Below are 27,645 nucleotides of genomic sequence, written 5' to 3'. Positions count from 1 at the left end.
ACCGGGGGCTCACGTGGCCCCGCCGGCCGGGAGCGACGAGACCGGCGGGCCATGGCGGGCCCGGGGCTCTGGTTTTCGCTGCTGCTGGCGGCAGCGCTCGCCGGCCGGGCCGCGGCCCTGTGGCCCTGGCCGCAGTACGTCCAGACCTCCGAGTCCCACTACGCCATCTTCCCGTACAACTTCCAGTTCCGGTACCACGCCAGTTCGGCCGCGCAGCCCGGCTGCTCCGTCCTCGACGAGGCCTTCCAGCGCTACCGCGACCTCCTCTTCAGCTCCCGCTCGTGGCAACCTCCTGAACCCGCAAGTGAGTCGGACCTGCCCCGCCGCGGTCCCGGCCCCGAGAGAGCCTGCCCGGGGGCACCTCCCCAAACCTCCCGAGACGCCCTCCTTTTGGCTTCTGCCCAACCCCGTCGTCGGGTCACAACCCTCTGGTCTCCACTTCCTCCTGCGCCTTTTCCCCAGCTGTCGTCGCAGCCTCCCCCACGTCCAGTCCCCAGCTCCATTCTCTGCTTCCCTGAGCGGACTTCTGGAGCCAGGAGTTCTCCGGAATCCTGCCCCCCGGGCTCTGTTTCGCCACCAATGCCTGCTACAGGACTGCAGTGCAGTCAGGATATCAAGTTGCTGAAAGTATTGTGCCAGGAGACATCGAAGGTGATCCCTCTGACCGTGTTCAAGTGGCTCAGGGTCCTAGTGAGGCTGTGATCGGGGGCCGGGTAGGGGACCCCAGAGCTGACACCCAAGATTGGCGAGATGAGACGTTAGAGATGGCTTGACCTATGCAAAATCACGTAAAACTGTCTGACACGTGGCCTGTCCAGTACACGGTTAAACTGTGAGAGAAGTCAGAGAAGGCTTTGATAGGGAAATGAATTTTGAGCAACCACGTAAAGTGGGGTGGTGGATATAGTTGGCCAGGACTGAAAGGAGGGTGTCGCAGGGAGGAAGAAAGGCTTGAGCGGAGGCGCAGATGGTTATGATTGAGCTCAAAGTGCTTTGAGGGTGTATGTGATGAGGGTCGGGACTGGGGAGTGGGGAAGAATGAGACTGGGGAGAAGTGTGGGATTGAAGTGAAGTCAGGAGTGCTTTGGATATTGGTTTCATCTAAAACAGGGGTGGGCAGTTTTGTCTAAGGCAGTTGCTGAAAATTGTGTCTGAGGATTATTTCATGGCAGATTGGTAAGTAGAGTCAGCACCCTTACAAAGGAATAAAATTCTACTTTCTGGGCTTAAAATGTAGAGTTTTCTTCACACTGTTTTGGAATCTGGTTCTCTGGTTATGGTGTATAGGTAGTTATGGGGGGAAGCCATATTTATGATTGGGCCATATGGTAACATCATCTTGTACTGTGTCTCAAGTGTGATTAAATTACTTTCACAAATGTTCTCATTGGGTTTATAGAATTAAAGGCATTTCATTAAACAGATGGTACTTAGATAATTTAGGGAAAGAAATACAGTCTCAGCGTCAGGGTAGTTCTTAACTGGAAAGATGGATTAGGCTGGAGAGGATAAAAGGCCTGCTATTGTGTGTGCATAGAATACGTATTTCTCTGAATCCTTTATGACAAGTAATGCCTTAGACAAGATTGGCACTCAGAATGTGTTTATTTTGGTATAGAACAGTTAAGGCGTAGCTTGTGCAAAAAAAAAAAAAGAGAGAGAGAGAGATCTTTCGTCTAATTGGTATGTGCCTATTCCAGTGCTGGGCACTCAGGAGGTTACAAGAAAAGCATGCTCAAAAGTAGACTCAGGGGGGCACCTGGGTGGCTCAGTCGTTAAGCGTCTGCCTTCGGCTCAGGGCGTCATCCCGGCGTTATGGGATCGAGCCCTACATCGGGCTCCTCAGCTGGGAGCCTGCTTCTTCCTCTCCCACTCCCCCTGCTTGTGTTCCCTCTCTCACTGGCTGTCTCTCTCTCTGTCAAATAAATAAATAAAATCTTAAAAAAAAAAAAAGTAGACGCAGGGCTCCTAGGTGGTGCAGTCGAGTAAGTGTCTGACTCTTGGTTTTGGCTCAGGTCATGATCTCAGGGTCCTGAGATCAAGCCCCACGTCAGCCTCTACCTTCAGCGGCGAGTCTGCTTGAGATTCCCTTTCCCTCTGCCTGCCCTTGCTGCTTCTGCTCTCTTTCTCTCTCTAAACTAAATAAATCTTAAAAAAAAGAAAAAAGTAGGCTCAAGCTTTGAAGTCCAATTGGGGAAATATGAAGCAAAAGGACACAGTGTGTTATAAAATGCTTAAAAGATAGCTAGAATGTTTGCTACTATGGTATAAATTAGGGTAATTCCTATACATCTAAATTAAGCCATTGCCTCCATTGCTATAGGTCTAGAGTATAATGAAGAAGATGAAAATGGGGATGATATGTGATAATGGTGTCCTAGTAAATCCCCTAATGAAAGATTTAGAGACAGATAAACTAAATAATAAGATGTTTATTTCAGTTTGTTACCTTACTGTGAATCAGTTTGCTCTATTTAAGGGTTCTTATCCATTAGGAGATGATGGAAACTGGTTTGGATCAACATTACCAAAGACACAGAAGTAACTTCCTTCTCTTTCATTCTTCCTATGCAGCCTTCCCTTTGGAACATTCGTTTCCTGGAAGGCTTTCAGATGACTGGGACTGTAATCCTCTTTCTACAAAAACAAGGATGAATCCCTGGAGGGAGAAGTCACGTCAGCAAGGCCCAAACCAGACTGTATTTCTCTATGGGGCTGATTTTAGTAAAGAAAACAACATATGCAATTTAAGTCCTAGCTTTAAACAGCTTTCCATCTCCTCCTTCCACATAACTTCCTTGTAGGTTCTGGGCCAGTGTTCTTCTTAATATAGCACAACTTCTGGTTTTGATCTGAACCTGGAATTCAGTGGAATCCGTACTTCCCTGAAAAACAAATCTATTATCGAGGCTTGATTTGATTCTGAATTCACCTTCAAGGATTAGCTGTAGTCCACCAATTGCTGAATGGTCTATGGAGGTGTTTAGTATTTGCTCCCTGTCTTTGTCATTGAGAGGTGTTTCTGCCAACTGGAGGGTGTGTGTTGCATGTTGTTAAACCTGTTAAGTGGAATTAGTTTAAGCTCTAGATACTTGAGTGGACCTGATTCTCTGTTTTGACTGTTGAGCCACATCTTGTTTATGAATCAAAGATCTGATCACTTGGGATAGCACCTATCTAATGTTGCCCCAGATACTTTTCTGGGTGCCTGATGGAGTTGATAAAGCCCAAATTTTTCAGGTAAAATCAGGTAAATCTGATTTTGTCATTTGACTGAATTCTTCTTTGCTTTTCTGAAACTAGTTGATTGAAGCCATAGTACTTAATAGTTTTTATTAAAGTTCGCATCCAGTTGTGATAGTCACACACATATTCCTATGAGTTACGTAGGATGCCATTGTCCCTGAATAGAATAACTCCTTTTATTTTTGAAAGGAAGATTATTATATGAGTATCTGGATCCTTCTGCAGCCATTATCAATATTTGATTTGTTCATCCTCAGACATGAAACAAGTGACTAATAAGTGGCATGGTTGATTACAATCTAAGTCTCCTAAAATACCTCCTTTGGCCATTCCTTCTATTACAATGCCTGGAACATAAGAGATACTTAATTATTTGTTGGATATATTAACTTAAAAGGGCGACTTTGTATAAAAGTAGAAGGTCTCATGATTTTATCTATTTCTAAGACCATCAAGAAGATGATTTGCAGGTTTCATTTAGAAATGGTTGCCTTTCAGGTGTCAAATTTGGAATGTTATCATGTGGATTCCAGGGAAAGGAGGATCACACTGTGCTGTGGTCCCAGCTCAGACTACTCGTATCTCATTACAAAACTGGAGATGCCTTGGGAGTGCATCTAGGGAGTGTAGGAGGGAAACAGATAAGGTCGGGCAGCTGGACTGGGGAGAAGGAGCAATCCTGCTTAGTGCTGCACTCTAATTGCGTAGTGGCTATGTACCTTTAACCTTTTCTGTGACAAGGACAAGTTATTCCTGCGAAGACTTTATTACCACGAAATTTATTGCTTGAAAGCAAAAAGGCAGAAAACCGCACAGGAAGAATGTTTCGTGAAGTGGTATGTGGAGAATGGAGGGATACATAAAGAGAACAAATATAAGAATTTGGAAGGAGATGGGTAGCAGGATAGTTTTTAGTGAGGGCCAGAATAATTGTTGGGCTCCATTTTGAATCCCAAAGCCTAGACTAGCTTGGCCTCCAATCCTCAACGAGCCTTTTTCCCCACAACCTTGTTTTTTCTTTATTGTTAAATCATAACACTCTCCCAATGGCCTGGGATAGTACTGAGCCCAAGAAGCTCAGCGTGGTCAGGATGTACGTGGGTAGCCTGCGCCTGGCTTATGAAAAATTCAAATCTTACTTTCTTGAGCTGTCGTCACCCCCCTGCCTTGGGTATTTTGCTTGAAAACCTATGCAGTAGAGGACTCAGGGTCTGGAACAAGATTTATTCAGGAGTCAGCCAGAGAATGTTTATTAATCACTTGTTTAACTGTGTGCCCTCAGGCAAATCACCTCATTTCCAAGTAGCTGCTGCTGCTTTTTAAATCTGTCTCCATTTCAAGCATTTCTGAAGAGAACAGGGAGATAGTGATAACTACCGTTACAGTCTTTGAAGGAAGGTACAGCCGAAGGAAGAAGTAGGTGATTTTAAAATAAAACAATAAAAAATTAAGTCTGAGCCCCAAAGCTTCCCTTCCTCCCCCTCTCCTTCCACCTCACTTCGTCATCTCCAAACAGAAGAGTGAAACAGGGCATGGCAGGGTTTTTGCTAGGTGGTACTTTGTTTTTGTTTTTAATAGCAAGTGTGAGCTATTTTTTCTTATAGCTACACAGTTTTTTGCTGGGGCACATTGTCGATTTCTTAGCCCCTTTAAGACGTAAACCTCTATCCTTTTCCTGTGGATTACATTTACTGCCCAACCAATACTTCTTTTAGAAATTAGAGAGGTTACTTTTATATTTCTGCATCTTCCTAAATTTCCTCTGCCGTCCCTGGAAATAATTGATAAGGAGGGAGACAATGTGCATCAACAAGACTGTTAGCCAGCCGGATTAGGAGTTCTTTACCACCTTTGAGGAGCCGCTGACTATGAGAACAGCTGAAGAGAAGAGGTTGGATCTGTCGAGGCGATCAAGTTTTATGTGAAGGGTTTTCTGTGATCTGCCTGAAGGTGTATGGATCTGTAATCCATTGTAATGGAGAAATGGATTTGCTTTTCTTCTCAATTCCCGGCTGTAGTGAATAAGACCCATTACTGTGTCAACTTCTCTCTTTCACTTCCTTTGCTTCTGTGTTAAGCTTTTGTTACTGCTTAAGCTTCCTTGGCGTGCACTCAGCCCTGATCTCTAGCCAATAGTGGTGTGCGATTGACGTCCACTTCTTGAAGGTGACTGGGCTTGGGTGGGGTGTAGAGCTCTTTCCTTTGGAAGCGTGTGCTTGGGTGTGGGAAGTTTGGGTGCTTATCACCTTGGGGGTCAGTAAGCAGCCTCCGCTGCTTTTGCAAAGCTTTGGGAGCGAGGGAGAAGGTTTACCAGGTACACTCTGTCCTAGATGAAAAGTTTAACTATTGTCCTATTTGACCTTGTCCTGGTAGTAACTAGTACGAAGATCCCGCATTAGTGGCTTTGGTCTTTGGACCAGAGCCACAGTCCTAGTTTGAGGCAAATTCAAAGTTCTAAGCCCATGTCCCTTCTATATATTGGAGTCTCAGCCTGTTTGCCATACAGGGTGTCATCACACAGTAGTGGAGCCTTTAGGCTCCTATGAGAAGCTCATGAAAAGCCCTGAGAGCGGCTGGTTATCCCACAACGGACCCCAACTCTGGGCTCCTCCCAAGTGGCAAAATTGACTTTTTAAGAAAAAGGAAGTAGAAGGTGGAAGGAAACTAGTGTTTATTGAGCGTCTGGCACTTGCTGTAATTATGCCGTTTCATCTCTGTAATAGCTCTGTGAGGTTGCTGGTATCCTCGTCTTTCAGAACTGAGACTCACATGTGCAGGGCTTCACAGCTCGTAGCGGTGGAGCAGAAATTCCAGTCGGGTCTGCTCATCTACAAAGATTTTGCTCTTTTCAATGTGCAATCTTGGGGCAATCTACTACTCATAAATATTTTCACCAAGCCTTATACCAATTAGTGATTTGGAAAACTACTGGCCTTTGGTAGGAGTAAGCCCTGATCATACTTCAGTGTTAATCACCTCAGATAGTAACTTCTAACATCTAATTGCTTAATCGTCAGCACTCGAGTTATGAATGTTTTGATCCCGGGCCCATCATTATCAGATTCCAGTAGTGTTTCTGGGCAGCTTCCTTCTTTCCTTCCATCCTTAGTACAAGTAGTATTTATTAAGCAACTGTAATTTGTCGGTAGCACTTGTCCAAGAATATTAATTGAACTTTGTCCTTAAAGAATTTATAGTCTCTGAAAGTGGGAATACAGACATACAGTAAAGTATCAGTAACGTGATTTTTGCCGATAAGTACAAGGTACTTTGGGGACACCTGACCCCAGTGTGCGTGCTGGGGTGGAGGAGAGGGTACATTTTGGGAAGGCTTCCATAAAGAGCTGTCCAGTCATATTTGAAAGTAGGAGTTGGTGGAGATGCAGCTAGTAATCCACACGGAAAGAGCTGCATGTGGGAAAAGCCTTCAGGATAGAGGCCTTCATAGCATATATTGAAGAAACGCAGTGTCCCTGTGGGTGAAGCGCACAGACCTCGGCTGGATCAGCAGGTTAGCTCCGCAGTACGGAAGCTTGGGAGAATGAGTCGGGATACCTCCAGGGAACAAGAAGGTCCAAAAGGTGACCGTGGGAGGGTGTTCAGGTGTTGTTGGCTAACTGCTGAGCTAGAATGTGGGTTAGTTCTTCCTCTCGAGTGTTGAAATCACCCAGCATGAAAGCCAGCCTTGGAATGGAGAGGAAGCCTGGGGACCAGGATCCAAAGTCTTGGGTCATGAAGAGGTGACCAGGCTGTTGCAGAGTGTTGGTGACAAGGAGATTTTACAACTGCATATCATGAACCACAGAAAAGAGGTGTTTTTTTCACTCGATGGTAGAGGCTAGATGTCCCGGAAGCAGCTGAAAAGGAACCGCCTCTCAGAGCAAGTTGTAGGGGAAATAATATTCCTGGGGAGAGTCAGTCTTCAGTTAAGGAGGAAGTGGAAGAGACTGAGGATGTTGGTAGTTGAATAACAAGATTCCAGAGGCTTGTGGGGCTGGGTGATGTGTAGTCCAGGTGTCTTGGTCGAGGAGAAGAAATAACATTTGTAGGAATGGGAGTGTGGGTCCAGAACAGAAATGAGCAGAGGCGTCTATATACTGGGCAGCATGACAAAAGATGATAGCGGTATGATATGCTAGGTCCTCCTGACTGTAAGATGGCCATGAAAATGCGCTCCGGAGTCCAGCAAGAGTTCGTCTGCATGGGAGCATTTAATATATGATAAAGGAAACATTTCTAATCAAAAGTGCAAAGATGTTTAGTCAATAAATATGTAGGGATGACTGGTTATCCATTTGGGAAAAAATAAAATTAAATCTATATCTCATATCAAACACAGAAGTAAATTCCAGGTAGCTAAAGATCTAAAGATAAAGGTCATGCCATAAAACTATTAGAAGTATAGGAAACTATTCATATGGTCCCAGAGGCAGAGGAGGCCTTTCTAAGCAAGCAGATAAAAGAAACCATAAAGGAAAAGATGAACAAATTTGACTACATAAAAATAAAAACAAGAGAACCATAAGGTTCAAAAAATAAGGACAAAATGGGGGAACTATTTGCAATCTTAAAAGACCGGTTAAAATCTAAAAAGCTCTGTAGGGGCACCTGGGTGACTCAGTCATTAAGCGTCTGCCTTCTGCTCAGGGCCTCATCCCAGGGTCCTGGGATCGAGCCCCACATCAGGCTCCCTGCTCCACTGGGAGCCTGCTTCTTCCTCTCCCACTCCTCCTGCTTGTGTTCCCTCTCTCGCTGGCTGCTCTCTCTCTGTCAAATAAATAAATAAAATCTTTAAAAAAAATAAAAAGAGCTCTGTAAATCAATAAAAATTTTTTTTTTTAAATGCAAAGAGTATGGCTGGTAAAGGGGTGCCTGGGTGGCTCAGTTGGTTAAGTGTCTGATTCTTGATTTCAGCTTAGATCATGATCTCATGGTCATGAAATTGAGCCCCGAGCCGGGCTCTGCGTTGGGCATTGAGCCTGCTTAAGATTATCTTCCTCTCCTTCTCCCCCTCCCCACCCTGCTTGCTCCCTCTCTCTCCCTCTTTCACAAAAATAAAAGAAGAAGAAGAAAAAAATTATATATATAGCCAGTAAATGCAAAGTGATTCTCAAATTCAGTCATTATATTTAAAATACAGATTAAAACAATGGTATATTTCTTTATCAGGCTTGCACAGATGAAAAATAATTGAGACAGTCTAATTTTGGAAGGATGTGGAGGGATGGACTCATGTATGTTGGTTCAGATATAAATCAGCTTTATACTTTTGTTCAGATATAACAATTTGGAAGAGTAATTTGGCAGTGTCAAAACCAAAAATTTTCTGGAGCACCTGGGTGGCTCAGTCGTTGGGCATCTGCCTTCGGCTCAGGTCATGATCCCAGCGTTCTGGGATCGAGCGCCGCATCGGGCTCCCTGCTCAGCAGGAAGCCTGCTTCTCCCTCTCCCACTCCCCCTGCTTGTGTTCCCTCTCTCGCTGCCTCTCTGTCAAATAAATAAATAAAACCTTTAAAAACAAAAACAAAAATTTTCTTACCTTTGGCCTAGCATTTCTACCTCTAGGAATTTTCCTACAGAAATCTCTCAACCAATGCTTTTCTATATATATATACATATATATGTATATATACATATATATGTATATATACACACACACATATATATGCCATAAAATGAGTATGAAAGCCATATACATGTGAATGAGTGTTTACTAGAGCATTGCTTATAGTATCAGAAACTTAGAAGCATCTGTAATGTTCACAAAGAGGAGAGAAGTTAGGACTTTCCACTTTTTAAAGTATATTTCAAGAATAGAATTCTATTTAGCATTTATAAGTAAAGATGTAGATCTATATATATTGACAATAAAAGATCTGCAAATCATTTGGTAAGTGGGGAAAAAGTTATAATCTCTTATGTATTAGGATCTCATTTTTGCTTTAAAAATAGACTGTGGACTCTGAGAAACAAACTGAGGGCTTCAGAGGGGAGGGGGGTGGGGCAATGGGATAGACTGGTGATGGGTAGTAAGGAGGGCACGTATTGCATGGTGCACTGGGTGTTATACGCAACTAATGAATCATCGAACTTTACATCAGAAACCAGGGATGTACTGTATGGTGACTAACATAATATAATAAAAAATTTTAAAATAAAAAAATAATAAAAATAATAAATCTGTGTCTTTAGAAAAAAAATTGAAAGACTGTGCAAAATGTTAACCTAAGTCATCTTTTGGGATCCAGAATTACAGGGAGGTGCTCTCTTGTGGGTGGGGAGAGAGGAAGAGAACAGATTAAGTTTTAAAAGTAGGGGAGAACAAGAAAACTTTTAACTACAACGTTTACAAAGAAGATAGAAGGGAGAACACTCAGGATTCATTTATGGGCTGGATAGATTGCACCTCTGAGCGGGTATTAGTAGTCTCTAGAGGGTGAAAAGTCTTGGGACTCTTGGGAAGAGGCACTGTGGTCCAGACTGAATCCAGCAGCACTGTGGAGGGGCTCCAGGCTCAGGGGCAGCTGGGTTCTCAGACTCCTACTTTACCAGGATAAGAAGTTTGACAGGGGCGGCCTTGCCTCTTCCCCTAGCCACAACAATGTACTTTTGCACTGGCTGCTTCCCAGGCGTGGAGTACCTTTTCCCCTGTTGGTAGCCTGGCAAACACCCTCTCAGGGTTCAAGGTTCTGCTCAGAAGTCCTCTCCAAGGTGAAGCGTCCCTTCCTTTCAGGAGGGAGCTATCATACCCACCCTAGCCCTTATCACACTGCTTTGTAATTGTTGTTTGTATTTGTCTCTCCTACTAGACTGTGAGCTCCTCAAGGGCAGGGACTGGGCTTGTTTTTATTTTGAACTGCCCCAGCACCTAGCACAGTTCCAGACGTACAGTAAATGCTCACTATATCCTGGTTGGAATGAAGAAATGAGTGGTAAATGAATGATTTCTAGGGCTTTCATTGGACTGAATATGGGGAGAGAAAACCTGGATGTGACAGAGATAAAGGTGGAGGGGGAGGGGAACAATGTGGGCATGGAGAACCGACAGGGCACCAGCCTAGGAGAGTACAGGACACAAGGGGGCAGGGTATCCCTGAAAGAGCAGGGAGGTGCCTAGGCTGGGTTGACTTTCCTGGTGTCCACTCCAGAAGCCAAACCAAATGCCACTTTATAACCAAAATGAATGTTTTCTTCATGCTGCTAAAATCCTGTGAATTAAACACATTGATATGATGGAAATATTTTGGTTCAGGGAGGAGCAGGTTGGGTGCAAGGAGAAGCTATTGTGTACCGAGGTAAAGACATAGTTTCTGGGTACCCTGATGCAGGAATGAATGCTCCCTTCCAGAGAAGTAGAAAGACCCGAATCTTTGGATTAACGGAGCCAAGGTTCTTCAAAGCCGTGTCTGAAAAGGCACTTTCTGTATGCCTGGGTGTCTTCTTACCATTCCCCACCCTAATCCCAGGACTTCACAAATACTAGGTTTGGGCGTATAAAAGTAATCTCTCCATTAACTACTTGCCATTTATGCCTGATTATCATGTAGCACAATCATTATGCATACATAGCATTAAATGTGCGTTTTTTTAATTCTAGCATCGTTCATTTTTTCAGCAAACATTTATTGAATGACTACCGTGTGTCAGGCACTGGAAATACAAAGGCCCTGAGATTGGCCCCTGCTGTTGAGGAACTTACAGCCTCGGTGAGGAGATAGACAAATAAACAGCATATATTAAGATAAGTGTTACGAAAAAATGTATGTATACGTTGTTTCATGATCTCATAGGAAGGTCTCTTAGGAAAGGGTGGGGGAATGACAGAAAAGTTTTATAAAAGGAAGAATCAGAGCTGTTTCATAATTAGGTGAGATGTGGAGGCAATGCAAAGTTTGCTTCACTTGGAGGAAGCAATATGTGCAAAGGAAAGTATGGAGAAAATGTGGCATTTTCAGGATTCTGTAAAGAGTTCATTGTGTTACCGTGACAATTCCTGCACAGTAGCAAAGAAAAGATCTTCATATTAAAAGATCACAGTGGATGGTAGATTGAAATGGGGTGTATATGGAGGCAGAGAGAACAACTGGGAGATTCCTCAGTCATTCAGGTGAGAATTTACGAGAGGCACTGACTCGGGGTGGGAAGGTCGTAAAGATGTTGAGATAGTAAGGATTTTGTAGCTAAAAGACTTACTTGGGTCTTTCTTTTTTAGTGTTGTAATCTCAGTGCTTAGCATAGTGCTTGACGCATAGTAGACCATCGGTAAATATTATGGGTGCGTGGATTTTTAATCTACTCAGAAAGATGAGAGAAGGAGGAGGTTTCTGGTCTGGATAAATCAGTAGGTGGTATTGTTATCAAACTGAGGGAGAAGATCATCCGGGAGGAGGAATGAAGAGTTAGTTCAACTTAGTATTTAAGATTTCAAGGGCTTTTAAGCCATTTGAGTGTAGGCCTATGAGCCTAGAGTCCCAGAAGAAGAGTTGGCGTGGAAAGGTAGATTTGAGAATCGTCAGCCAACTGTGGGTAGGTGACATTGTCCAAGGAGAGCGTAAGTGAAGAGAAAACGAGAAGCCTGGAAACTTTGGGGAACACTAGCATGTAGGGGCTGGCGAAGGAAGGGGAGAAGGAGGATGCATATCCAAGGAGCTTGAAGGAAAACCCAGAGAGAGCCATGTCCCCTGAGCTGAGGGAGTTTCGTTTCAGCAACATCAGGGATGTCTGATGCTGCCAAGAGGCCCCTGAAGAAGTGAGTGGCCACCAGAATTATTGCCTCTGGGACAGCAGGGATTTTGTCGGTTTTGATCACTGCTGTGTCCCCAGCACTTAGAACAGCCTGGCACATAGTAAGCACTCAGTAAATAACTGTTGAAAGAATGAATGAAGAATGAATTGAAAAGGGTCCCTTGAATTTAGTTAAAGAACCACAGGACCTTGGTGAAGGCATTTGCAGAGGAGTGGAGGAAAAAGAAGCCATGTTATAATGGACTAAGGAGTGGACAGGATGTCAGAAGTGGCTATCAGGAGAGGACTAAGGTTGGCCAACTCCGTGAGCACTTGTGTGCCAGGCACTGACTAAGCCCTTTACGTGCGCTGGCTCATTTAATCTTCCCAGCAGCCCGGTAAGGTAGGTACTCCTCACGATCCCCATTTTTCAGCTGAGGAAACTGCAGCACGGAGGGAAAATAACTTCCCCACAGGGTCCCACAGCTAGAAAGTGTTGGAACTAAGATTTGAACCCAGGTCTGTCTGGCTTTGAAGTTCGGCACCTAACCGCTTAGGCTGCATTTCCTCTGGAGTTTCTTTGGGACCAGAAGGCAAGAGAAAGAGTCTGTTGGAGATGACATGGAGTTGAACCCAGGAAGACTCGCAAATATTTGAATGCTGATGGGAAAGAATAGGAAGAAAGAAATAATTTGAAGATTTGGGGGAAAAGGGAAATCATTTAGACGAGAGGAGCCTGAAGAGAGATCCAGAGCACAGGTGACCGGAAACCCCTTCCACTAGGGCAGGAGGCAAAGATAAAGACCAGGCGTGTGTTGCAGATGTGTTCGCCAGGGGGGAGAGGGGAAGTAAGTTGGATGGGAGTGTTCTGCTGATCGTCTACCGAGAGTAAGGGCGGTGGTGATCAAGTTACAGACTTGAAGAAAGTGGCTCAAATTCGAAGTAGCTGATGCAGAGAATAGAAGACAGCATGGTGGAGACGGGAGAGGTTCAGGGCAGCATCAAGGGCCCAGCCAAGATGAGAGACCATGATTTTACAGCAGCCCGGTCCTGCTGTTACACGATTTTCTCTCCTCCCTCCAGTAGGACGCACTAGCCGGGGTCGATGCCCAGAAGGCAGATGGCCGTTGATCCGCTGGTCGCAGCCGAAGGAAAGGACAGGTTGCTGACAGTACTGGCTGGATTGTGTCTGGGGTGTCGCATCAGCACACCTAGGCCAGCAGGGAGGGGAGCGAAGATGGGAGGGAACTGAGAACAGAAGCGTAGTGGAAGGGTCGTGGCACTGGCTTCTGGAGAAAGTTCAACAGCAGGACTGTGGTAGGAAGAGGGTCTCAGGAGGTCCACGTCCAGAGCTGACCTGTCTGGGGGAGATAGGCTAACCGATGCTGAAAGGGGAGGGGTGCCAACGGTAACTAATTTTTTTGTCACAAACACTTCTGTACTGTTTGAATTTCTTCCCCTTCTAAAATGTAGGTGCACACGTTTCAGGGAACCAGAGGAAAAGAGCAGGTGTACGGGAAAGCAGGGAGTGCGGGAGCTATGGAGATAGGAGGCAATGGTCACGGAATGGGGCCCTGGAGCACGCTATCCGTGTGTGGGCTCACAGAGCGTTAACTCTTTGGAGGAGTAGCCAGATGTGGTCCTACCTTGCCACTGTTCGCAGGGTTGCAAACAGGAGCCCCGAGACTCGCTCAGCTTCGCAGCCGCAGAACCAAAGCCAGCCTTTCCTGGTCTCCCAACTCCGTGCTCTGTTTGCCAGGCTTCTTCCGGAGCACCTGAGGCTTCGGAATTTCCTGTTGTGCCAGCCGGGCTCAGGGTGCACCTGCCATGCCACGCTTCCCCCACCTCAGTGCTTCCCGGTGCAGAGCGTGTGGGTGCGTGTAGAGGAGGCGGGCCTGCCCCCCGCCTGTTTCCTGCTTGCTTCGGGGTAGCAACTTGGAGGCGGAAAACCACAATGATGATACACTATTTACATCCTTTTAAATGACCCAGTGTCCCTCCTGTTTTGCCAGTTCTCCCATTGCCGCCTCCCCCAGACCTTCCCCCTCATGGCTTGTTTAAATAGCAGCCGTGACTGTCTACCTCCTTTATCAGCCCAAACCCAAATGAGTCACTGAGAACGCTTAGGACAGGTTTTCTTCACCGTAAGATTAGAGGCAGGGGGTGGAGGGATGAGCCCTTAGTTAAGGCCATTGTTCGAGGGGGAAAAGTCCTTTCATTTTATTTTCATCAGATCTTGTAAGGAGTGTACAGCCCTCCCCCCCGGAAAGCCTCTGGATTTAGAGGATGGAGTGCAGGTGTGTTTTAGGAAAATAAAAATATACTAGCACCAACAGAAGTTGGAGGTTGTTTTGTTTTGTTTTGTTTTTTATGTACCAGGCAATAGTTCAGATAAACCTGCTGTTTGTGCAGCCTCTAAATGTCATTAGGACAGTGACTGTGGCAGTTGCCCGTGGATAGTTGGGATTTCTCCTCAGTTCCGTGGGCTGAGGTCCAGGGAGTTAACTTAAAGCTCAGGACTTTGCCCTCGTTTGGATGGCCACCTGGGGAGATAAGCAGGTGAGCTCTCCACATACTGATACCGAGGCTCTGTGATGTGTGGGATGGGAGTGGGGGCAAGGAGGGAAGGGATGAGGGCACAGTTTAAGGAGGAATGTTCTTTTATAGTTTTCTTCGCTCCTGCCTCTCAGTTAAGTCCTCCTTGGTCTTGAGGGTTTGTAGAGATGGCCTGTCTGCCTGGGGAGCTTGGGCTGGCCCTATAGATTCTGCTTTGAGGGTCGTCTCTGCCCTGACAGCCTGGCTGTTCTCTGTTGTCGGAGATGAGTTTTCAGGGTTTAGAATGGAGTTGTGAGTTGGCCCGGCCCAGAGTAGCCTCAAATTCCCTTCTCCCTGCAGGATTTAGGTAGGTATTAGCGTGGGATGCAGAGTATTTACAGGGAGGGGAAAGAATACGTTTTATTCTTGATGATAAAAAAGGGCCCCTTACTGGCTGGCTTCTTGGCGAGCCCGAGAGCTGAGGTGTGGCCATGTGGTAGTGCTCGGGAAATTTGAGCAGGCTTTCTGGAAACGGCTCAAGGCTCTTGGATTACTTCTGCCCTAGAGATGGATAACATTTGGGATCCAGTTTGGTTCTGAATTCTCTCTCCCTGCCTTTTCCCAGGCCATCCTATCCCTAACTTTGTGGTTCTGTAGGAAGTCATGGTTGTGGGGCCAGTGTGGATGCATGTAGTTCCAGAAAAGAATAGAAGGAAGCAGTTCATTGAAGTCAGGCTTGGGGCAGTACAATCAGAACCGCCTTGAAGGTCACAAAGAACCATGAGGAGGATGGGAAGGGACGGTGCATTAGTATTTTGGCTTTGGCTCCTTGGTTTGGGTGGGGGGGCGTGCACTGAAGAACTGCTTTAGACGTTCGCTCATACTGGGTGGCTTTCCGCTGTTGGGCAGAAGTCTTCCGCAGAGAACCTGTTTGGGAAGAGGGAAGGAAGCAGGATGGGATGGTGACCGTGTCCCTCTGCTGGGGCACCAGCTCGATGATCTCAGGCCTCCTTTGCATGGGAGCTCCTCTGGTCATCTGCTTCATCTGCTCGCATCAACTCCTGGCTTTTGCCAAACTGGAAACCTTTCGCCTGGAGCCCTCAGGAACAGTGCTCCTTCAAGCGATGGTCTGCAGCGGGAGGAGAGGTGCACATGCGGGAATGTAAAATTATTCCCTGCATCAAAAAATGTGTTATGAAAAAGTGTTAGGACTGAACAGGGTGTTTATTCTGACATAATCGATTTACAGTCCGGCATCGCATAAGCTTCCTCTCAGTATCTTTCCTTTCAACCGGTATTGCCGCTTGCAAGTCAGCAGCTCACCTGCAGACCACGCTTTGACTAGAAATGCTCAAGCTGCGTCTAGTTTAGAAGCAGTTGTCGAGGTATTGGAATCGTGCTTACTGTACCAAACTAGAAATATAGAGCCCTGGTTACAAAGAGCTGTTGCCAGATCACGGATACATGGGTCAGGGCAGGTTACTGGGGAGACAGGGGAGCACAACCAAAGGGAAAAAGTTGAACAGGTGATGGGGCAATCCCTGTGCCAAGGGTAAATGCCCTCTCCTCCCTTGCCTGTTCCCACACGCATGTGAGCAGAAGGGACTAGAGCTAGGGACCTTCCTGTAGGACCTTGGTGTTGCCTGTCGCATCTGGTGGCAGGTCAACCACACTGAGTTTACCCTGTCCTTTCAGGAAAACAGCATGCACCGGAGAAGAGTTCACTGGTAATCCTTGTGGGCACTCCTGGATGTAACGAGCTTCCTTCTTTGGAGTCAGGGGAAAACTGTAAGTACCACCTTGTTCCCAGTCGTAGGGCGTAAGCACTTGTCTGGAGCTGTAACTCTGGTTGGCCTGGCCTGACTTCCTGATGCTAGGCCTGTAGCCCTTAGGACTGGGGAAAACCCGGGTCATCAAGGGCTGGGAGCACAGAAGGTGAATTTTTCATTTACACTCTAACCAGTGTCTGAAGGTTGGCCGTGGAACGTCTCAGTGGCTTTTCACGGAGTCCCACAGGGCTTGCCTTCTGGACTGCATATAATTCTGTTGCCATTTTAGGAGTTCGTAAACTTTGCTGATTTTCTTTAAGAGACCCCACTCTGGGAGGAGAAGGAGTTTTTGGTCATGGTGTTTTTGGGCATAATGACTGGAATAAAGTCAAGTCATTAGCCCTATGCTGCCTCCTGTCCTCCCTGAGCAGCAGTATCTGGGAACTTCTCCGTCGCCAAAGTGAACGTTCAAGTCTTGGCTTCCTCCTCACATTCTTGGATGAAGTAGCTGAATGAAGCCTGGCGACAAGGGAAAGGAGGATGATTACAAAGGCTTTGGGAACACCGTAACCTGGACACACCTTCCAAGCATCCCTGTCCACCTCATACTTTCATTTCAGCTAAGGGCTGGCGGGAACTCATGGTTCTGGAGGGTAGACTGAACCACAAGGCGGGTGGTACTTTTCTTCTCTAGCCTGACCCTCATCGGGTATATCGTCTAGGGCCCACAGAGCCTCTGGGAGACCACCCTCCCACTCTGGCCCAAGGCCTAGCTGACCTGCAGCTGCTCTGCTCTGGGGATGTCTCCTCTTTGAAAGGAAAAAAAAATGTGATCTTACTGTTGTTTTTTAATCCAAGGATTTACACAGGACATGTAATCTGAGAGTAGGAGTCCTTAACCAATGGGGTCATTCCTGTCATTTCAGACACCCTGACCATAAATGACGATCATTGTTTCCTCCTCTCTGAGACTGTCTGGGGAGCTCTCCGAGGTAACGTGGGGGCTGATGCTGGGAGAGAAAGAGAGGGATGAAGTGGGAAGGTTGACATTGGTGGGTTGGGAGGACAAGACCGGGGGCCCAGCACATACCCCCACTTTAGTAAACTTCCTTTATGGAGACCAATTGGAGTGTTTCCCCATCTCCCTGAAGGGAGTGTTCTCCTTACAGCTGTCTCTAGAAGTTGACAGGTGTCAGCCCGTGCAATAGTGGCAGCAGCTCTCCTGGTCAGGTGTTCTGGGGGAGCAGTAAGAGACCCTGCAGGCTGATGCTCAGGGTCCCAGCAGGGAACAGGCTGCCTGGGACTCTGCCGCAAACGCTGTCTGTTCAGCTCTCACTAAACACACGTGATTGGAAGGGTTCTTTAGAGAGGAAACTTGATCACAAGAAATAGATGAATGTCGAAAAAGAAGTAAATAGCATAAGATATGTAGAACTATAGTATTTCAGGAGAAAAGTGGGACTTTACTAACACGTGATAGGCCTTTGCCCTTCCTCTTGGTTTACTGAAAAGGTATTTGGTCCTTAGATACAGACTTAGCCACACACCTCTACTACTTTTGCAAAGCCCCTGCTGGTGAATGAGGAGGGAAATTCTCACAGAATTTCAAACCTTGTTTTGGTCCATCTTTGTTCCCTTACCCCTCCTCGCCTCCTCGCCTGTGTTTTGGAGAAATGGGGCTGACTTCCCTCTGTGCTCTCTTCTCTTTTTTCTTTTTTTTAAAGATTTTATTTCTTTATTTGACAGAGAGAGAGATAGCCAGCGAGAGAGGGAACACAAGCAGGGGGAGTGGGAGAGGAAGAAGCAGGCTCCCAGCGGAGGAGCCTGATATAGGGCTCGATCCCAGGACCCTGGGATCACGCCCTGAGCCAAAGGCAGACGCTTAATGATTGAGCCACTCGGGCGCCCCTGCAGGTGCTATGATTAGTCTGGTTGGGGCAGGGGGAAATTTGGGACTCCAGAATTCTGGGTGTCAGAATCAGAGTAGAAAGAAGCTAAAACAGGGGTGCCTGGGTGGCTCAGCCATTAAGCGTCTGCCTTCGGCTCAGGTCATGATCCCAGGGTCCTGGGATTGAGCCCCGCATCGGGCTCCCTGCTCGGCGGGAAGCCTGCTTCTCCCTCTCACACTCCCCTTGCTTGTGTGCCCTCTCTCGCTGTCTCTCTCTGTCAAATAAATAAATAAAAATCTTTTGGGAAGGGAGGGTGGGAGGGAGGGAGGGAAGGAAGGAAGGGAGGGAGGGAGGGAGGAGGAGGGGGGAGGGGAGGGGAGGGGAGGGGAGGGGAGGGGAGGGGAGGGGAGGGGAGGGGAGGGGAGGGGAGGGAGGAAGGAGCGAGCGGGCCAAAACAGTATAAGGGCAGTCTGCCTCGAAGCAGGTGCTGAGTGACTGCTGAGATCTCAGATTCTTTCCTGCTGAAATTTTGGGATTCTGGAAATCCTTCTGCTGGGTTTTCAGAAGACGGGCTCTAGCTGTCAAGAACCTATGACACTCTGGACTCAGCATCCCTGCCCTTGGGCCTTGCCAGAATCTAGGAGTTTGTGTCCAGTGGACTGGGGCAGTCCTTCTGGGGCTGTTGCTGCCCACCGTATCTCAGCTCCCTATAGCTAGTTCCCTTCTCAGGCTCTCAAGAGGAAAGGTGGATGATTCTTTGTCTTCTAGGTCCAGCTGTGGACCCAGGCTCCTTGGAAACTTAAGCTTACGATTACTTTTTCACAGTTCAGTCTGGGATAATATGAGGGGCCGCCTTTTTCTCAGCTCCCTTAGCTCCCGATCAGGGTTCATTTGGAAAGCCTTAACCCATGTGAGCAGACATCTTGGCCTCCCTTGATAGTCCTGTGAGTTCAAGGCTTAGGAAATATGGGCAAGAGGTATGTGGATTTTGAGGGCTAGTGTGTTCCTGGGAGAGGCGCTAAAGCCCCTTACACCGCCGTCTCCCAAACTCGAATGCAGAGTAAAAGCAGGTACCGGCCCCCTAGTACCCTCTTTGCACCCTTGCTGGGACTCACCGAGCCCGTACTATTTCCACTTTACCATGTGCCCAAGCATTCTCCTCTGCCACGTTGGGAACCTTCCAGATGGGTGCATCTCTTTTCCCACATCCCTAAATCTTTACTCTGCCTCTCTACTTCTCCGTAGGTCTGGAGACTTTTAGCCAGCTTGTTTGGAGATCTCCTGAGGGCGCAGTGAGTGGGGGCCCTCCGAAAAGGTTCCTTTTTTATCTCTGGGGATTTGCTCTGAATGTTGAGAGTCCTGGGAATAACTTACTTTGTCTTAGACAGAGTCCTGGTGGCTCGAGATGGCCCCAAGAAGAGTTAGGAGGAGACATAGGTGGAAACCGGTTTGGTAGATTTGGCCCGTTTGGAATCACTGTAATGTAGTTTCCTTGAGTCATTATGTAGTAATGACCTTGAGACCACACTGCTTTAAAGAAAATAAGATTAACAGTAAAAATCCAGAACGTGTGCTGACTGGTGTGTGGCTAGCATGGGACCGTTACCCTCTGACAGGTGCCTGCTTGTGGTCACTGAGGTAGAGATGTGGGGCATGTGGGGAGATGATTGCTCTGCAGAACAGTCATAGATTGGCTTTTGAAGGATCAGGGGACTTTTCCTCATCCCTCTCACCCCCACGGTGAGTTTCCTTTGAATCCTGACATGTTCAATGTTTGGTTCGCACAGTTCTTTATCAACAAGACCGAGATTGAAGACTTTCCCCGCTTCCCTCACCGGGGCTTGTTGTTGGATACGTCACGCCATTACCTGCCACTGACCAGCATCCTGGACACTCTGGTACCCAGGCCTTAAGGCCGTCTTTGCCCTTAGTGTTCTGGGGTGATGGGGCAAGGGGTAGACCAGTTGCCATATTCCTAAAGCGTTGCAGAGGGAGTGTATGTAACTTTCTGAGCTCCTAGGGAAAATGGAAAAGATGACCCACTCTAAGACAAAAAAGAAGAAAAGGAGTGGTTTAAACTACCCCACTGGCTACTCTGGACCAACGTCCAGGTTATCTCCAGGAATGCAGAAGGTGGTCTGGGGAATTGGCTTCTTCAATCAAGCCAAGTTTAGTTTAGTTACAGACGAGGTCATAGGAAAGAGATATTCAAAAGCCATAGCTCAGGATGTTCCTAACTATCTTGAGTTTGATGGTCAGTCTTATCCTGCAGTTGCTGGTCCAACTCATGTGTCTACCAAAGGAGGGGATACATCCACCAGTCTCGGCTTCTGAGATTATGGGTTATGGGGCCACTAAATTCAACAGTAGACTTCACAGTTTGGATAAATGTTAGCCAGACAACCCAGAACAAATGGCAGGAAGACATATTAGTCTTCAGGGCATGGTGGTGCTTTTGGAAAACCGGGGTACCACACAGTTGCAGCTGTTCTCTCAGTGTGGCTAAAACTCGTCTCAGAGAGAGGAGGTAATGCCTCTGTCAGACATCTTTGGATGTGCCCTGGGAGAATAAGAAACACGCCAGGTCTTCCCCCGACAGCAAGGCATTCCCTGATGGGAAGATTTGGTAGATAGACCCTGTCGACATTTATCAGGAAGCTGGCGCAGATTGAGCTTGGTGGGGTATGTGGAGCAGCCTGCCAGTCTGCCTGCCTTCCCAAGTCTGAGGCCGAAACTGGAGAAGCTGTGATGGGTTCACAGTGTGTCCTCTGATCGACAGGACGTCATGGCATACAATAAATTCAACGTGTTCCATTGGCATCTGGTCGATGACTCTTCTTTCCCATATGACAGCTTCACTTTTCCAGAGCTCACCAGAAAGGTACGTCTCAATTTCTCCAAGAGCAAGTTTGTGGATGGATGTCTGAGCCTGGCTATGGCCCTGCTGGCAAGGACACTGGCTGTCATCCTCACCAGCCAGTGTGAGCGACACACTGACTTAGGGGAAGGGCACTGGATTTGGAATCAGGAGACCTAATTTGAGTCCAAACTTTGCCATTAATTTTGTCCGACAGATAATCTTTCCTGGTCTCGTTTTCTTTCTGTTCGTTTATATTCTGCTACCTACCTATCTTGTTGTCTCACTGGCATTATGACACTCAGATAAAGCAACAGATGTGCTAGCTTATGGGAAATTATGATAAAGTTCCTTGGAAATAGTTCCTGATACCAAAGAGCTGTGGGTAGACTTCCTGATATGTAGGGAGTCCCGGAGGCATTTGAGTATCTTCTACTCTGCTAGCGTTCGGGAAATGACATTGTTAAGGGTGTCTTGTGCCTTTCAGGGGTCCTATGATCCTGCCACCCATATCTACACAGCACAGGATGTGAAGGAGGTGATTGAATATGCGCGGCTTCGGGGCATCCGTGTGTTGGCAGAGTTTGACACTCCTGGCCACACTCTGTCCTGGGGACCAGGTAAGAATAATGTCGGATAGAAAGAATCTACTGATCCCCCTCGGTGGGGCTTCAGGGCTTTGACTCTTGGATGCGGCATGGCCGGGCCTTGGTCCCTGGAAGAACGTTTTCCATCAACTCCTTCCACCTGGGAATTTAGATAGGCAGAACTGACTTTGGACAAAGAAGGCCACTGCTCACTTTTAAACTGTGCGCGAATCTTCTCAGATAGCTTTGTCTTAATCATGCCCTTGCAAGTCGTGCCCTAGAGTTAAGAAAGATCTTCCCAGTTCCGCTGGCTCAGGCGGTCTCTCTTTACTGCCTAAAGGCGGTGTGAGGAGAGCAGCCTTTGGGAACGAGGGTGACCCCTGCTGGAAGCAGTGTGTCAAGGCAAGAGTGCGTGTGTTGATAGCTGTGTGGCAGCAACCCGGTCTCTGATTGTCTGCGATTGTGGCTATATTTTTATTTCTTTGTGACTAAAAGCTCATGATCAGCAGCGTCTGTGAGTGCCCGAGGGTCCCTGCCTCAGTAATATTTATGAACCTGATTATCTCACTTTGTGCAACTTAATGTCCTTAAGTACATGACTGCGTGGGAGTCTGTGTGTTTGTGACACTTGTGTGGGATTCTCTGTTGGCTTAGGTGTCCCTGGATTGTTGACTCCTTGCTACTCTGGGTCTCATCCCACTGGCACCTTTGGACCAGTGAATCCCATTCTCAACACTACCTATGAATTCATGAGCGCATTTTTCTTGGAGGTCAGCTCTGTCTTCCCGGATTTTTATCTTCACCTTGGAGGAGATGAGGTTGATTTCACCTGCTGGTATGATCCGTTTGATCTTCCCATCCCTGCCTGATGAATCGCCTACTCAGAATAGAGGTTAGCTCCTAAGAGGCTACCTATCTCAGGTGCTCCTCAGGGGCTAACCTCTGACAACAATCTGTCTCAGTCCAGATGGCTCAGGTCTTGGGCCTTTCCTCTCTGCACCGACATAGAGGCCCTCCCTGATCTTGGCAAGGCTGGGGGTGTGAACTCGTCCCTTTCTCCTGTCATATCCTTGATATACTTACGGAAGAATCAGGTCTTTGTCTTGGGAAAGTCCAGGATAGAGAAAAATAATCCCCGCCTTTGTCAAATTGTCTGGTTGAAGAGTCAAGACACAGATGAATTTGAGACTAATGTATGAAAATGTCTAGTCAGTATTAAACTGTAAGGTCCAAACCCTCAAAAGAGGTTGATGGGCTTCTCTGAGAAGTGGACACTAGAGCTGGATCTGGGGAAATAGGCTTTTCTGAGAGGAAAGGAGGAGGGGGGAACATTCCAGGAGGAAAGGTGAGCAAAATGTAAATGTTCTTGGGAGAGGGAGAGCAGGTAACAGCAACACTTCGGTCCACCTGGAATAAAGAATGAATGGGAAGGGAAGAGCAGAATATGCCTGAGTGGGGGGGTTAAACAGGGAAGCCAGAATCCAGTGCCCCAGAGCCCCAGACCAAGACCTCAGAACCACGTGCTGTAGACCAGAGAGGTTAATATGTGCTCTTGCTCAGAGTTTAAATTGAAAGCTCTTGGGGTCCAAACTCCTTTCTCAGCCTATGTCAGTGGCCCCCTTCACACTGCTTTGTTCAGCGACACCTGCCTCTGAGATCCGAAGTTGATTGGTTTTTCAAGTGAAAAAAGAAGTGGTGGGAGGCCAGGTGGCTAATCCCCAAGCTTTGGGCTTTGAGGATGTTGAAAGAATTAATCTTCGTTTTCTCTTGGGATTCAGGAAGTCCAACCCAGATATCCAGGCCTTTATGAAGAAGCAAGGCTTTGGTAATGACTTTAAGCAGCTGGAGTCCTTCTACATCCAAACGTGAGGAAGGAAAGAGGGTGGGCAGGGTTTCTTGGGGTTACCTCCTGTGTAGTTCTCACTTCCCGTACCAGGGCCAGGCCCCGCTTGACCACTCTCTGGGCCCTTGAACGGGTACTTTGTCCTATCTTTTCAGCTCTGGAGTAGCCCGCTCCCAGCTGGGGAAGACCCTGCTCAATCAGGAATGAGCCCCTCGGCAGCCTGAGGCCCTAGAGCACTGGCACCAACAGCCTCGAACCTGTCCGAGCTGAGCAGACCCTTTCTCTCCTCCTCAGGCTGCTGAGCATCGTGTCCGCCTACGACAAGGGCTACGTGGTGTGGCAGGAGGTGTTTGACAATAAAGTAAAGGTGAGCGGGGGCGGGGAGAGAAGGAGCCACCTGCCTGGCTTCTCTCTGGTGTCTCCGCCCTTCCCCGCCTCTGCACAGACCGGTCCTCCCTGGGTTTGGATTAGGCTTTATGTTCAGAGCACGGGGGGAGCCATCTCTCCTTTCCCTTCTGGAAAGGTCACAGAGGTCTGAGCCCTGGGTGTGAGTGTCAGAACATCTGTCTCTCTTCCCTCACCACAAACTGATCAAGAGTTATTTCTGCTGCCAGGTTACTTAGGATTCCTGAGACTGGCATGCTGGGTTGGCTCTTTCTTTCTGAGTCATAGACTGGAGTCTTCCAGGTTTAGGAGCGGGGCTGCTTCCTCCTTCACTGTTGATCAGTTAGGTCCCAGCCTCTTGCCAAATGCAGGGGCTCTGCAGGAACCTCAGAAGCATCTGGAGATTCTTGGACATGGTAGCTCTTGATGAGTCTCCTGGACCCCGCTGCTTGTCTCCCTTAGCTCACAGCCAGTATTACCGTCTCATCCCGGACAAGGAGGCTGCAGAAGGACTGGGGGTGGAAGCAGCAGGGAGGACTCCTAGGGCCTACAGAGTCCTTGGCCTCTGTACTGGGCTAGGAGCCCAGTGGCGGGGAGTCACCGAGAAATACTTTGCTGCTTGAGAGCAGAGTGGGTACATATCCCTTGGCCTGGGTCGTTTGCATAAGCACGTGGGCCAGACATCGCCTCAGCTGTGTGCCCTTAATTTTGTGTCAGGTTCGGCCAGATACAATCATTCAGGTGTGGCGAGAAGAGACACCAGTCCACTATACGAAGGAGATGGAGCTGATCACCAGAGCTGGCTTCCGCGCCCTGCTCTCTGCCCCCTGGTACCTGAATCACATCACCTACGGCCCCGACTGGAGTGAGATCTACATGGTGGAGCCCCTGGACTTCAAAGGTGAAAGCGGAGAGCTCTGCCTGCGGACCAGAGGCGGCTGGGCTGGGGCGCGGAGCCGGAACAGGAGGGTCCGCGCTAGACCCTTCGGGTTAGATGAGATGACCTATCTGAGGAGAGGGCTCCTCAGGAAGGTGGTTGAGGGGAGACCCTAGGGTTACCCCCCACCCCACCAGCAGCCTGTTGTTCCTTGTGTTCCCTCAGGTAGCCCTCAGCAGAAGGCTCTAGTGATTGGTGGAGAGGCCTGTATGTGGGGAGAGTATGTGGACAGCACAAATCTGGCCCCCAGACTCTGGTAAGGGTTTCCCAAGGATGTGGGTGGTTGGACGTGTGGGCACGGGTTCTCCCTTACAGACTCACTCCCGTCCAGTCCCTCCGGACAAGTCCCTCCTTCCAGGCCTGGGAGAGAAGGAGCTGTACGTTCTGAGAACACCTGCTGCTGCTGTCAGTAGCCGTTCATGACACCCCTCACCTTACTCTGGCTCCGAGTCTTTGGGAGAGGGAAGGTCCACATCTTCATGAAGCTGGAGCCGAGCCCTAGAAGTCCCTAGAAGCCCCCCAGCCAGGTTATCGCTCTAGATAACCTTGGCCCTGAGTCCAGGGCGCCTAGATAGGAGGCAGCAGCCTGTAAGTGTCCGGCTCCCTTGGAGGGAGTACAGGGGCCAACCTGGTGCGCGACCCTTCCCTCTAGGCCCAGAGCAGGGGCTGTGGCTGAGAGGCTGTGGAGCAGCGAGCTGGTGACTAGCGTGGACTTTGCCTTCAAACGTTTGACCCGATTCCGCTGTGAGCTACTAAGGTAGGCCAGCAAGCCGTGTTGGGGCCTTCCCGCAGGGCAGACTGGGGACTTACAGGGAAAACAGTAGCTAATGCTCACAGAGGCTTCCTTGGTGGCAAGCACTGTGCTGAGCCCTTTACAGGCATTATTTCACTCTGGAAGCAGGCCGTTTTATCCTCCCTTTAGAGATGGGCAGCTGAGGCACAGAGAAGTTAATGTAAAGCCCCAAATCACAGAACCAGGTTTCGATCCAAGCCACCTTCCAACTCTGTGCTCTTAGCCATGGCCGTGCCTTTATGGGCTCTCATGACACCTGTGCCACTGTTGGGGATGGGCCTGCATAAGATGGTCATTTCCCTGCTTTGTTCATTGACGAAGTCTTGAGGACCTGGAGGACTCAGCCTAGTGCCGAGCCGAGAGCCAGCCGTGGCAAGGTCTAGGCCTCAGCTGTGCGTAATTCACTGGGCGACTTTGAGCTGGTTCCTTACCATCTCTAAGCATGTTGCTCATTTGAATAATAAAGAAGGCATGCCCAGGGGTCCCCTATAGAGACTGGCCACATCCTGGAACTTGTGAGGCTAAACAGGGTTTCATGGCCACACCGTGTGCATGAACAGGACAGCACACTGGTCCCCCACCACCACTGCATTCATAGCATTCGGGCCATTAAAGGGGGGCTCAGGGGGCCAAGAGCAGTAGGCACCCCTTAGCCATCCGCTCTTTTCTAAAGTTACTGCGTTATTTGGGACTCAGGTACAGAGACAGAAGGTTAGAAATAGGTGTCCCCCAAAATTCCTGGATGTCCCCGTGTCAGAATCACCCGGGGCGCCTGTTCAGAATGCAGATTCTTGCCGACACGTGACCCAGGCCAAGTAAGAATCTCTGGAAATGAGATCCCTGAGTGGTTCTGGTGTACGGGGGCGGTTCGAGGTCCACGGAAGTAGGGGGAGGGGAGACTGCTGGTGTGGTAGAGGTGCTGCTGGGGCCTTGGACTGACCGCTGTCCAAGTGGCTCATCTCACCCTGTTTCTTCGTGTCCTCTTGCAGGCGAGGTGTCCAGGCCCAGCCCCTCAATGTAGGCTACTGTGAACAGGAGTTTGAAGAAACCTGAGCAAGCAGCCCCAGGCACTGAGGAGGGTGCTGGCCCTAGGAGAGTGGGAGTGGGGCCAGGCTTCCACTGCTTCCCGGCCGGGGGACGGAGCCCCTTGCCCACGTGCCCCTGTGCATGGAGAGAAGGGGGCCGGTGTTGGCACTAGCATCCAATAAAGAGTGATGTGGCACTTTTCCGTAATGAACATGGATTACCTGTGTCAGAGAAATGTGACTGGCCCTGGGGTGGGGAGCTGCCTGCACTGGCCTTCTGCTCCCGAGAGTGACAGGGCGCAGCAGCCCAGCCAGGCCGGGCTCAGTGTCTGCGCATGGAGAGTCTTATAAGTTGACAGCTGGGAATGAAACCCCGCGCGGCCTCTGACTTGTGACGCCTCTCCCACCCTGGACACGTAGCCTAAACACATGCCCCCATGCTCAGTCTGCTCACTTCCCTCCAAGCGCAGAGGTCACTTAGCCCTCCAAGGCTTCCGTGTATGGAAGAAGACATTATAGTAGCCCCAGGAAGTTCTGGGGAGCGGCAAGGGCTCCCGAGCAGCCCTCCCCCGTGCATACTCACTTCTTCCCCTGGAGCTTCTCTTCTGCTTTGGGGTTCTTATTAGTGCAGGTTCGTGCAACCATTATTTTAATAATATTGAACATATATTGTGGTCTTGACACTGTGGTAGGTGTTGCATTTGAAGGACTTGGTCCCCAGAGGCCCTGGTCCACTCCCCAGTATGCCAGCAACTTCCACCCGCCTCCTCCTCTCCATTTGAGGGTCAGGAGGCGGGCACGTGGCTCTGGAAGGGGGTCTTTGCCCATGTGACCCGTGTTGCCTAGGAAGAAATGGCTCCCTGTTGGGCCAGACCGCGCCTTGGTGGTTTCGTGTTCAGAAGCAATGATGCAGTCCAGAGGCTGGGGCAGTAGTAGACAGCAACTGTTTTAGTTGAGGATTTCTTTGACCCTTATTTAATTATTTTACCTGGCCCTGGGCTGAAAGGGCAATGGAGAAGTCTCAGGCAGTTTTTTCAGAAGGTTTCCAGTCTGGTG

At 48.5% G+C, this 27,645-nt stretch overlaps 1 protein-coding gene across 3 annotated transcripts; it reads left to right on the top strand.

Annotated features, from left to right (window-relative positions):
• On the top strand, positions 1-26,797 carry HEXA (hexosaminidase subunit alpha). Of its 3 annotated transcripts, none has more exons than XM_026478456.4 (14): positions 1-304; positions 16,201-16,293; positions 17,201-17,266; positions 19,409-19,455; positions 19,951-20,061; positions 20,943-21,044; positions 21,508-21,640; positions 22,262-22,442; positions 23,386-23,472; positions 23,745-23,817; positions 24,552-24,735; positions 24,937-25,027; positions 25,424-25,528; positions 26,554-26,797. In XM_026478456.4, exons 1-14 carry the CDS (start codon positions 52-54, stop codon positions 26,615-26,617), a joined length of 1,590 nt encoding a protein of 529 aa, XP_026334241.1. In that variant the 5' UTR covers positions 1-51; the 3' UTR covers positions 26,618-26,797. The 3 variants fall into 3 exon arrangements, with proteins under 3 accessions (XP_026334241.1, XP_048077820.1, XP_048077814.1); XM_048221863.2 differs by lacking the exon at positions 1-304 and adding an exon at positions 544-651; XM_048221857.2 differs by lacking the exon at positions 1-304 and adding an exon at positions 10,878-10,952.
• Positions 26,798-27,645: the final 848 nt, after the last annotated feature.

The sequence above is a fragment of the Ursus arctos genome, unplaced genomic scaffold, assembly GCF_023065955.2.
Source record: "Ursus arctos isolate Adak ecotype North America unplaced genomic scaffold, UrsArc2.0 scaffold_28, whole genome shotgun sequence".
Classification (NCBI taxonomy): Eukaryota; Metazoa; Chordata; class Mammalia; order Carnivora; family Ursidae; genus Ursus; species Ursus arctos.
This window is presented reverse-complemented; position numbering and strand designations above follow the sequence as displayed.